Below are 13,011 nucleotides of genomic sequence, written 5' to 3' on the forward strand. Positions count from 1 at the left end.
CAATCTTCCATAGATTGGCGACTGCCAACACACTATATTCAGTAGCTTAAAGAATAACTACTTTGTCAGAATAAATACTGAATAGGAAGAGTCAGTCTCTTAGCGATATTGAAGGCGTTCTTGGCTTTGACTCTTGTATTTAGAGTCAAAGCTTTTAGCTCTTCTATTGACAATGCCTGTGGTTCTTATGGAAGTTTAGTCTTTGATTGTTGTTGTTTAGATGCTGATCCACTGGAGTCAGAGCATACTGTTATTAGAATATTTGGGTCCAGCTTAACAAATTGCTTCAGATACTTCAGTATGCCATAATAATATAAAGCATCTTTGAAGTTCATTTGCATCCTTATGTGAATCCTGAGCTTATTTTTTGCATCTTTGGTTGCATCTTGAGGTCCTTTTTTATGCGTAATTTTGAGAACTTTTTGAGAAAATTTTACATTGAATGTAAAAGTATTGGACCAAAAGACCTGATTCCGAGCCAGGTTGTCAAGAGGAATGGTGAGAGAAAATCATCTTCTGACTTGAGTATGTTTCGACGAATTTCTCATTTCTTTACATTTCCATGACTTTTGAATGCACACGTGATTAGTGGGTAGCTTTAAAAGATTGGCTATTTCTAATGCTGTTTGTCCATCATGGCCTCAGATGTTTTTGTTGCAATCCTGCAAAAAATATTACCATTTATATGTGGGTAAAGTGGATCTTCTTAGATTCTATTTTGAAACACAACTTCTTTTGGTTATGCGATATAACTTTTTTTTGTCGTTTTACCGATATTTACCTTAAGGGTTGCATCTCAGTTATTTATATTTAGCATATTTTGGCTATGATTAAGCAATAGGCCTGAAATATTAGCCACTTATATTTTGAAAAAGTAACCGTAACGACAATTGCCATTGCATTTTTACTGGAACACCAATCTGTTCCTTTAGTGCTTCATTTCTGAGCATTTGATTGAGCAAATGCAGGCCATTAATTCAGCATTGCCAATGAAACAAGATTCAAAGCCACGAACAACTTCAATGTCGTTAAGAGCAAGCGCCAACTTTAGCCCTGATCTTCCCTATTTAAAGAACATTACCCATTCTCAATAGCTCTACGTAATGTTGCGGCATTTTGCAAATTCTGGGAAGATTGCCCCGAGGCTTCAAGTTTCTTTCCGTTGCTGAGAGAGATACGAAAAAACACAGGCCGCTCTAGCAGTCGAAAAAAGGAGCTAGTAGTGAGTAGTTTAGGGGTGTTTTGAGTCATTACTAGATGTTAAAAAACATTTTCAGGCGGGAAAACGCAAAAAACTAGTGAACATAAAAAAACATGTGAAAATGCAAAAATAACTGATATGAATCCAAAAGAAAAGTGTTACAATGTTCTTAGCCCCCTTTGTTATATTTTCTTCTAGTATTTTGTTACAAAATGCTAGGCACACAACTTACAAATTTATTAGGTTATTCATTGACTTTCCACGTTTTATTTGTAAGAGGATAAAATTCCTTTGTGACAGTGTTTGACATTAGGACATTTTTCAATTGATACGGATTCTTTTCTGGAGCCCCAGCTTTTACTTAGGAGGCTTTTTTTTGCTATATTATTTTGGTTTTGGGTTGGGTAAAACCCGTAATCACCTTACTTTGAAGTACAAGACTCGAGTCTGGTAAGATGTTAAGATATCAAAGGACTCGCCCTAACAACGATACCGAGTACTGGAATTGTCGAGCCTTTTTGAACCTATTTTGGGTAAAAATCCTCGTCTTTTGAAATTCTAGGAAAAAAAATGATTAAACTTTTTGACGAGTCCGGACTCGAGTTCTTAGGTCTGTCTAACTGACTCGAGTCCGGTCAATTTCTCCAAAATCGAGTAAATAACTCGAGTGCTCTCGGACTCGAGTCCGGACTCGTCCCAGCACTACCAGGTTTCATCTTTGAGGCCCATTTGATCATGCATAACAAGATCTCCTGGGCCCCAAGGATTGTCCCCCAGAGAATTTCGAACACACTCGAACACAGAAGTGAAAAGGTTAAAAAAATACATAGACCGTGCTTGTAGCAAAAAAATACATAGACCGTGCTTGTAGCACGACGCTCTTGTTGGTTCCACACTGAAATTTGAATTGTCCGCTGTTCTGATCCTTATTTACCTCCAAGCCATGGAGTGACGTCATAAGATACACGTCAAAGCAAACGCCTAGCTGGGTTCGTCACTCTCAAAACCTCTTTGCAGGCAGTCGTGAATTGGACTGCCTTCAATGAGAGGCAAAGCTAATCTCCGTTTAGCCAGTAGTATGCCTTGCAGCACTTGTGATTTTTTTTCTTTTGCAAAATGTGGCTTTGAACCCGAGTCTATTCGTTCGTGAATAGTTCATGACTCGTCAGGCTAGAATGACAGCTACAAACTCCCCGATATCAAAATTCAGGTAAGGAACATTGAATATTGAACTAGAACTTTTGTGTTCACGGTATTCGATTCTTTCCTTTAGCTCGTATGACGAGTACGGATTTGAGAGGCCCGTGGATTTTGATGTGGCAGCTTACGAGGCTTTCATGTCCGAGTATCTTGGCGTTTTGGTGAGACGAGGACAAAAATGGGAGAAACTCTTGCAAAAGTCCTCGGCTGAGGACCTCAAAAAGAATCGAACATTGAAAAGATTTGTCAGAAAAGGCATTCCCAATAAGTATCGGACTAAGGTATGCTGCCTTCTATTTGGATCAATGAACGTTTGCAACAGTGACTATAAGCTGTTATTGCAGGTCTGGATGCGAATCAGTGGAGCGGATGACAAACGGAAAGCCAAAAGAACGCATTATAAAGACATGCTATCGCAACCTCTCAACGATGTGGTTGCTCAAGAACAGATCAAGAACGATCTTCACCGAACGTTTCCAAATAATATGTATTTTACCAAAGACAACGACGTCAAAAGTCTGAAGAGGCCTTTGCATAATGTTTTGTTGGCATTCGCTAATTCAAGCCCTCACATTGGATATTGCCAGGTAGAATGGGATTAACATTGATTTAAAGTGATCTTCAGTCAAAATGTTGGCCTATCAGTGTTTGTGTACATGAATGAATGAATGAATGAACATGACATATCTAGTTCATTCAGAGGTCATCATGTCTTTCTACGCACTAAACACACTTTCTCTTGTGTTCTTATCATATTTTAGGGGTTGAATTACATTGCTGGACTGTTGTTGATTGTTACGAAGGATGAGGAAAAATCATTTTGGCTACTAAAATGCCTCACCGACGACCTGCTTCCTCAGTATTATGGACCAGATATCCCTGGCTTGTTAACCGATGTTAAAGTTTTGGCAGAAATAATCAGGTAAAAATTGTACTCTCCGGGTTATCGAAATGATTCATGATCAGAGGTGAATAATGCCATTTTTTTAAATTAAAGAATCAAATCACCCACCGTTTATCGCCATGTGGAGGCTTTCAAGATGCCATGGGCTTTGGTTTGCTCCAAATGGTTTGTGTGTCTGTTTAGCGACGTTCTTCCAGTGGAGACAGTTTTGAGACTTTGGGATTGTCTATTTTATGAAGGATCCAAGATTCTTCTGCGGGCAGCTATCTCATTAATTCTTATGAACACGGAAAATATCCTTAAAACCAAAGAATTCTCCGAAATGGTGCAGACGTTTCAGAATTGTACGCTCACTTCGGACACAATGCAATGTCACGACTTCATGACTGTAAGTTTTAAAACGTGCCTGTTTCTGGCTTCGTTTGTGACCTATAAAAACTTTTAATTACAGACAATCTTCCAAAAGTCAAGTCCGTTGCCCTCAAAGACGATCACAAAACTTCGACATCGATATGGATACGAAGCATAATCAATGGAATCACTGGAATGATGACTGTCTTTATCAAATTGTTGCAACACATTGAATAAACTAATTTCAAATATTATATTATTCGCTCAACCTCGATCAAAAGCAAAATGGATACGGCAAAGTACTTTGGGATATGGATTTGCCATTCCGGAGACCAGATAGTATCAAACAGTTATTTAGTCTGAGCAAGCTCTCATATGGCATGTTGGGACAGAAGCTGGCATTCCCTGGCCTTAAATCACTCTTAATCGATCCTCCGGACTCATCCGAAAACCTAGCAAGGCTGAAAGAGAAAGCCATCCTTCCAAGATAAACATAAAGCGGCGCAACAGGAACTCAACCTCTTTAAGACGTTAACGTGTCGTGTCGTTGGTCGACTCATTCTTTCTGCTCCAGCCGAACAAAGAAAGACTGCTGCTCTCTCTAGACAGTTCCACATAGAGCGAGACTGAGATGGATTGACAATACTTATTCAGCATTTCCTTTGCATAGGATTACGGCGGGACATCGTCGGTACTTTGTTTGCCTCCAGGAGAAGACTTTGACTGGGTTCCCCGTCGAAACTTGCAGGTGCATCATCTCAAACGTGGTGACGAGGCACCTTCAAAAACAGCAAGTCAGATTTTTGTACATTCGTTAGCAAGAGCTCATAACACCCATGGAGCGCAATTCATGCAGTATTGCCTAGGCCTACTTTTGGTGACGTCAACAAAATTTGAGGTACGTCGGTAAGAACCAACGCGAAAAACTTCAAAATAGAGAGAGGAGACGAGGATTTCAATGCCGACACCAAAAATTTGGTTTGAAATTTATCGCCTATTTGGGTTATTGATAAAGTTAGTAGATTATTTTCTAGCAGAAATGAAATGCAAGATCTCTGTCTAGGCGGATGAATGAATGTCCAGGATTGAACCCGAATGCAGTATTTTCTCTTCAGAACGGTCGTCAAATGTCGTAGTTTTTCTTACTTCCAGAAGTGGATGTCTAAATGGCGTTCGATCTATCTCTATCAAGAGGGTTTGCCTTGTTGACGGGGGCAGGCCTAATGTTTACTCCAGCCAACTGCCGGCAGACAGGAAACGACTCTTGGCGTGTTCTCTGAGCCTGGTCAAACCCGTCCGCCAGGGTCCTTCTTCTCGGCGATAGCTTCCGGGCTATCTGAAATGTTGGCGAGACTTCCGGAATAGGGAAAACGAACTACTGGCTCAAAAATCTCCCTAAAATTGCGAGAGAGGAATGAACAATGGCGGTATTTTGTTTTATACTATTACTCTTTTGAGCAATCCTTGTAGTTTTTTTGTCTTAAGAAGAATGGTCAAGTTTTAACCTACTCCAAAGCATCCCAAGAAAATATAATATTTGAATGAATACACTTGCTAGTCTAGGAATTGTGCATTGTGGCTAATCAAGAAAAAGAGAGCATTCATTCAGTATCTCTGTAGGTCTGGACGCCTGGGCATGGGTGGCAGTGCAGTAAGAAAGTTGGCTCCTCTGGAGATCCATTTTCTCCTGATATTTGGGGGCCCTTCGCAGCATAACACAAACCAGAGCTCTTTCGAAAAGGCTTCTAGGGCTTCTAGAGCTTCTGTCTCCTTCTCTCACCCTTCCTGGATGGAGGTTCCTCGCAGGCCAAAGCGCGGATCTGGTAGCTGGTATGTTTAGTAGCTGGTAGCTGTCGGTTCATGCCTCATGGCCCCCTTCCATTTTGCTTCTGTATGCTCGTTCATTCTCTGGATCGTGTGTGGGGGCACTGTTGTAGTATGTGGAGCCTTTGGAGTGTGCGAGGGCACATTACAATTCCCATCATGCCTCCCTCTTCGGCCATAAAAGCGAGGCCAGCCTCTGGGCGGTTATGACTTCCTGATGCGAGACATGTCGAAAAGTTCTGTATTTCCTAGCTGCTGCTGAGTGAGCACAGTGTGATAAGTATTCATTGATTTTGCCGTAAAATAAGGCTGGTCCCAATGATTTATGACCACAGCAACATCAATGACTGATGATGGTAATTGGAGCATCACATTTTACACAGCCAAGTCGACGTTGGAAGAAACCCAGGAGGCCGACAGCAAGATTAATGTCCCATATTCTGGAAATTAATGGACAGATTCCCTGATTTGGACAGTCTACAACGACTGACTATTGCATGAATGAATGCAAGACAATATTAATATCCTTCTTGCCAAGGAAGGAGGAACGTAGACCCCAATGATCAATGAGTAGGACCATCCCTCTGGCAAATAAATTCACTGGATCAATTCATTTCCCAAGCAGCCTTTTTGTACTCTGTTCACATAAAGATGGAGGAGTTCTAGTAACACACCCGAGAGAAAAACACACCAGTGAGAGAGAGAGGATGGTGGATAGTGGGAGAAGGGCGGATAACCCAAAATTATGGCCTTCCATAAACCGGCTGGAACGCCATAACATAAATTCTCTTTAACCCTACTTAAACGTTCGTTTGCATTCCAAAATTTTCCTCGAGACAAACCGAGAGGAGAAACTATCAGGAGAGCAAGAAAAAAACGTGTCCGTAGGCACAATAGCGGTAATATCCACAATATCCAACCCATAAAATGTATTCTACCTCGGATTAAACGCAAAAACATTAAACTTGTTCGTAGATCAAGTATCAAGTACTCTACTACCTTTTGAACAATACCTCTTTATATTATTATACATACAAGTATTTCGAATGTAATGTTCTCTGGACATCGAGCTCTGATCATCCCTGGTTCTCAGCTCGGGTTTTCTTTTCCACCCTCATTGTTTCCCCCCATGTCGGTGTCTTTGCTAGAGGATCGTAAAAAGCCGAGCTTCAAGAGTGACTGCCTCGAGAAAGTGAAAGTTTAAATGAGTGCGCCATTCGCTCTGCGTCTGTTCTTTTCGCCTAACTGAAATGCCTTTCTTTATTCAATGATGCGTAACGAAAAGACCAGGTGTGAAGAAAAACAGCCCAATCCGACGCTCTCATTGGTCGGATTTGTTTACTCATTAACACTTCTCTTAATTAACTCTCCAGATTTCCTTTGTTTTCGTTTAATTACCACGCGTACTTACAGGTAGAAATTTGGCGGCCAAAATCCACTTTCCCTTTCCGTTCACGTTTCCAACGAGCTCCTTGCGAGATCCGCCAAAAGAGACGGGGGTATTTTCCTGCTGTCAACGGCGCAAGCCCGAGAGAAACTCGGGGAGAAAATGGCGGACAGAGCAGACGGAGAAATCCGACACGAGAAGAGAGAGAGGAGGATCCTTTGCGGTTCTGATAGCCCGTGAAAGAAGTTGGGAAAAGAGTTTCTACGGTGCCCTTGTCTTGTGGCTCTGGCCTGGTTTGTATCAACAAACAACAACAATCCCACAAACATCCTGAAGGCTAAAGTGCCCAGAGGTTTCCAAGAGACGAAATAGTGCTAAAAATGCATCCCACGCATACATGCACTCACTACGGCGAACTCGAACGGCCAAGACAGCGTTCAAGTTATTTCCGAGCACGGACGGATTTAGTTTCAAGCTCTAGTTTCAGAGTTGTAATAAGTTCTAAGAATGTTATCTAACCATCCAATAACAACGTAGCAACCTATCAGCCAGATGGAAGGGAAACATGGCATCAAAGGGGGGGAGGGGGAGGGGAATGAAGGGGTACCTGAGATTGCATGCCTTTCTCTCTCCGACTTGCTGTTCACCGTGCTTCCGACTTCCCTCCTTATTGAACGGAGGGCAGAACAAATCCGTAGTCATCAATTTAATCCACGCAACTCTACTTCACTTCTCACTCAACCTTTTGGGACCTTCAAATTGGCTGTTAGGTGAACGACCTCTAATCATAGGCCCCAGTTGAGGCCATGATCCGAGGAAACCACCAAATGTTCAAAATAAAATGCCATCTCATTTTCTGACGTAAATCCTACCGCTAACCTTGAGAGACGAATTAGGCTGATCTGTCGTTGGGAAGCGCCAGCTTTTTGTTCCTTGTTGAACTAATTCGCTAGCCATGTTTATGTCAGAAAAAGAAGCTCCCGTCCGGAAAACGAAAAGATAGGGTAGGAAACGTTCTGCTTGTTCGACTTGTCCTGCTGAGGTTATGCCACCCTAACAATGTTCTGTCGGAAAGTACAGACCCGCGCCCAGCAGATCCTGAAGGAATCAGAATCACGAACTTAGTCAGTCTTTCTCGTCCCGTTTCGTCTTGAGCTTGAGTGTCGTGTGGTCGTGCTCGTTTTTCTCCGGTACGACCTCTCCAAAGTCTACTACTATCCGACTACTATTCTCGGGCGGTACAGTTGTAGCTTGTTGTTCCGTTCCGTCCAGGGCGATCTCATTGTCACGGACCATCTGTCAGTGAAACCTTCCCTGGATTGGATGGGGCTAAAAGGCTGGCGGTACACGACAAAATCCTGGCCAAGGATGGTTGCATAGTTGCTGGGTTGGTTGGTGGTTGGTTCGGAACAACCAACCGCGGCTAGTGTGCCAATCTGACCAAATTAGTTTTCACTTGAAAATGATTCAGAAGAATGATGAGCACTTTTTCTGCGAAACCATGTATTTATTGTCTTCGAACAATAGCGAGAAGCGAATAGTAGTGGCAACGTCAAAGCCGCAGTTTCTTTATTGTCTATTTTCAGCGCATTAATGAATGATCAATTGATAGTGAAGCGATATTTACTTTTCGATTTGAGGGTGAAACCACAGCCAGCTTTGTATTACTCATCTTATCATCAGAGTCAGTCACATTACAATTGGTGAAAGAGATAAGGACTCCAATTTCCATGTCCGAGTTCTCGATCTGAATCATTCGCAATTGAAGTTCATCTCATTTGGAAACTCATTGTTCACGAAATGCTCACTAACATGCCTGGAGATGTTGGCATAGTTTGGCCATAAATCATGCTTCGACCTACAATACGCCACGCTTATAGATAAATGATCTCACTATCTCAATTGAAAGAGATGAACAAGCAACATAATTTTTTTTGCTTATGATAAGAAGCAACGAATGCCAATTCAATTCCCGTGAATTTCAATCCTGAGTCAGAATTCGGCAATGCACATCACTTGTTCCGCTATATAGAGCATTGCTAAGTACTAAGATTTATTAGTTATCATCATGCCTCGTGAATTACGACACATTGACACCGGGAATCATGCTGGATGGCATATCCCTTGCTATGGCAATAGCAATTGTCCCAAACGATTGCAAACTGGAGACACCTCAATGAGATCAAGTGATAGCGCTCTAGTTCCTCAATTGTCCGCGGGTCCCTCCATTTCCAATGTCATGGGCGTGTCTTCTGACGAGATGGAATCCACCTTTCCGAATGTGTTCCTGTCCGTGATCATCCTCTTGAGTCTAGTTCTGATCATTGTGGTGGCTGCGGTGCTTTGCTCCAATCGACAGTACAGAAAACCTTTGAACTTCTCGTTATTCAGTGCACTCCTTGCCGAGGTGTTTATGGTGGTGGTTGTACTGCCACTTCACATTATTCACACCTCATTGAATGAAGACTACAACCCTTTGGGCAGCACGGGTTGCACCCTTTGGATGGGGGCTCATCTTATGTTGATATGTGTGAAATCTTGGACGTGGCCAAGTCTGATCATGCTTCACTTCATCCACGACGGTCAGATCCCGCTCATAAAGATGGGTATCGTACTTGGATGGGTATGGCTGGGATCGTTTTTGTTGTCGATTCCACCCGTGATCTCGTTTGGATCCTTGTTGGACATTGAGTCTTGTGCCATGATCCCGAGGTACTCGGCTATGATGATCTATGTCTGTGTGATTCTCTTCATTTTGCCCTCCCTGATCCTCACGCCGTTTTTCTTGAGATGGTCGAGAGTCAAATCCAAGAAGTATAACGAGGCCAGGGTCGATCCAGAATTTAGACCAGTCATAATCACACTATCAATCGTTCATGCGATCCTTCAAGCCCCATCATTCCTGCTGATGCTGATTGCCCCGATCTTGATAGAAGAGGTCCCACTATCCGTTTTCAAAGCTACCACTTGGCTCAGTTATTGTGAGTCCTTATTGGTTCCACTCTTGATCGTGTTCCTCATGGATCAAGTCAAACACACTGTGTATCTTTACATCACTTGCACTTGCAATGAGAGAAGAAGTGCCGCCCCAAGTCACTCAGATCTGGCATTGAAAACAACTCAAACGGAAGATATTGAGCTGCAACCAATGAGGCATCCAACGTCTTGAGCTCAAACATCGGTGAGGATGTAGAGGTTCCCATCTCGCGAGTAGTAAATGTCCTCGCGAGTGTCTTCAATTAGAATCTTCAACAATGTCAAAATGGCACCAATCAAGAACATACTCGTCAGGCAGATGATAACCAGAGACCAATGGACCAATATCATCATGTGTTTGGCACAATCACCTCTTTCTAACTCCCCACAAGAAACGTACTGTAGATGCAACGTATCCCGACATTCTTGAAATACCAAACAACTTGGGGAGTTTCTCAGAAAAGGCATTCATTCAATGAATGGATGTTGACTCATTACCTCAGAAGCGTTCGATCTATTTATTGGACCAAAAAAGCAAGTTAAATTGCGGCTCATCTTCGACTCTGGAAGTAAATTACTGCATGGAAGAGCAAAAAAAAGAATCATGTTTTATTTGTCTTAAGGGCTTTTTGACATTATGTGATCACATGTGGTTACGTGAATAAACTGTTAATTGTTGTTTTTCTCGCTCATTTGAATTTGTGGCTCATGAATACGTCAAATTAATTTGCGTAACTTCTTCAGTACTTTTTAGTACCAACAACCCACAAACTTCAAATATCAATCAGTGGATCGTCTATGGTTCATAATTCCAAATTTTGTGCCTAATACAACAGGGGAGCAAGACCCTTCAATCGTTGTCTCTAGTCCTAAAATTCTAAAAATTCTAAAAAGTCCTAAAATGATACATCTAGTAATTTGAAGACGAGTGTAGGTATGTCTACTTTATTTTCATATATAAAAGGTGACAGTTTATAGGAGTTTAATTAAACCTAATGAAGAGGAAAGGGCACTTTCGACGGATATCAAGGCATCGAAACAATATCGCTGGTCCTCCCTCAACCTTCTCATCAAGTGCAGATTGCATCTTAAACCTATCAGTATGTAAACGGCCAAAAAGCACTTAAAAAGGCCTCAAAAGCATCCAGAAAGCCTTGAAAAGCAAATAAGATGATACGATATATAATGCTAGGGGCCCACTGCGTCTTTAATAATGAACGTGAAGGCTGAACAGCACAGGTTAGCAAAATCTCGTGCTTTTTTAACAAGGCATAGGAAGAAACGATTTTAGATGTATAGTTACATAGGACCAAATCAAAATTGACATTTTCTACCTGGTCCTAAAACAAATTGACTCTTTCTTTGAAAACGACTTGTTTTAATGTGATCGGACGTATATTATCTTTTCCAATCAAAACAGTGCAATCTAAGCTCTAGAACGAATTATCCTCATATCTCATCAAATATTGTCGAACTTTCTAAAATGACCTACAAAAGCCTGAATGCACACTTCTAGACCATAGTAAGTCATGCTTGAATATGATTTTAAGACAAGGTTATTTGTTTCAATTAATCCTAAAATACATTCAACTGACATTGTTCATTATTATCATTATTTTTGTTTTTCACGGGCATTTCTAACCGCTACAGGGAATGCAATCTCCAGTACTATTAATCTGAAAGCTTATACTTCGTTTATTTAATATATTTTAATCCTTTTATGATGTTTGGTCTAACAGCGGGTTTGAGTTGGCAAACCGAACTAGTCCTTGAATATAGGGTTGATCTGGAATGCTATCTAAGAATTTGTCCAAGTCTGACTTAAAAGATGCAACCGGATCAACGATGCCTAAGTATTCCCCTCGAATATTAGAGGGAAACAAATTGTACAATGAAGGATCCCGGGAAAGAAGAGAGCTGAATTTAGTGTTTCATAACTTTTTAATCTTATAACAAAAGAGGGCATGTGTTCAGCAAAAACTGGCACAATGTTGAAGCATCAAAAGAAGCATTTTAAGGCAAAGAAGAACAAAAAAGCAAAGAGAGATATATGCCGTTTACGGCCCTTTTTATCCGGCATATATGTAAATATGAAAGCTGAAAGTGAGAATACGTTTCAGTAGATGTCTCTGCTTGCCAGTCAAAAGTGCACAGAAAACGAGCCACCCAGGCAAGAGCGCCCTCTTAAAACACGAATTCCTTTAAGACCAAATCAGATAAGCAAGAACTTATTCTTATGAAGGACACAATTTCATCTATTAAGATGGTTCTAACTTTGTAAAAACAAATGAAAAGGGTTAGACGTTCTAATGGTTGTAACTTATCAATATTCGAAGTCAACTTTACCTTTATGTCTTGATGTAAATGCTATAAAATAACGATTCCTAACAATTAGTCCGATTAGTTTTGAGTTAGAGGGGCTCCAAAATCTTGCATACATGTCAAAAGGAAAATGTGGTTCCCAAAACCAATGCAATTCGATATACCAGTAATCATTAAAAACCAAAAAAAAAACGACGAAGGATGAATGACAAGAATGATAATTAAGGTTGTGAGTTTTGATTCATTGATTTCGTTGGCATTTCGTCTCTTTATCGTACAAAATCCATGGTGCAGCTGTGAAATCAATCAAATCATTAAGTCAAAAGCTATGTTCTCATATCAATCGGTAACTAACGATTAACAAAAGCTCATCAATTCTATGAAGTACCTTTCAGAGCTTTTGAACCAATGGTATTCAAAATTCCTGAATGGAAAAAGATTCCACTAATTTTTCTGAATTCTGTTAGCACTCATGCAAAGATTAAAAAAATTCGTTGAGTGCGATAAGTAGTGCCATGTCTTAACTTTAACTCGTCAGCCCACTATTCACTGGTTCTTGTGGACTCAAACCTTCCATAAGCATTGAAAAACACAATTTTGTTTATTGTTGATGAAATGCATAATTAAAATATTTCTCCCACTTTCCAGACTATCAATTGTCACTCTTTGTCGTCAATTACACGTGCAATCCACAAATCGTGGTTAAAGTGACAAAAACGTAATTGCAATCGCACTTAATCGTGTTTGAAGTCAGAATAATTGCAGTTGCATTTATTTGCATTTTAGCTTTTGTAATGGTAACTTTTCGAAAGGCAAATAAGAATTGGAATTTCATCCATAATTTTA

General features: G+C 40.8%; 1 protein-coding gene and 1 long non-coding RNA gene across 2 annotated transcripts; both read left to right on the forward strand.

Annotated features, from left to right (window-relative positions):
- The first annotated feature begins 2,192 nt into the window (after nt 1–2,192).
- LOC131879029 (growth hormone-regulated TBC protein 1-like) lies at nt 2,193–3,910 on the forward strand. Its single transcript, XM_059225220.1, has 6 exons — nt 2,193–2,411; nt 2,475–2,682; nt 2,746–2,988; nt 3,163–3,323; nt 3,399–3,693; nt 3,757–3,910. The coding sequence occupies exons 1-6, from the start codon at nt 2,359–2,361 to the stop codon at nt 3,832–3,834; spliced, it is 1,038 nt and encodes a 345-aa protein (XP_059081203.1). The 5' UTR covers nt 2,193–2,358; the 3' UTR covers nt 3,835–3,910.
- Nucleotides 3,911–4,267: 357 nt separating this feature from the next.
- Nucleotides 4,268–5,202, forward strand: LOC131879372 (uncharacterized). Its single transcript, XR_009373150.1, has 2 exons — nt 4,268–4,554; nt 4,809–5,202. It is a non-coding gene; the product is annotated as an uncharacterized LOC131879372 (long non-coding RNA).
- The last annotated feature ends 7,809 nt before the right edge of the window (nt 5,203–13,011 follow it).

Source organism: Tigriopus californicus, chromosome 4 (assembly GCF_007210705.1).
Source record: "Tigriopus californicus strain San Diego chromosome 4, Tcal_SD_v2.1, whole genome shotgun sequence".
Classification (NCBI taxonomy): Eukaryota; Metazoa; Arthropoda; class Copepoda; order Harpacticoida; family Harpacticidae; genus Tigriopus; species Tigriopus californicus.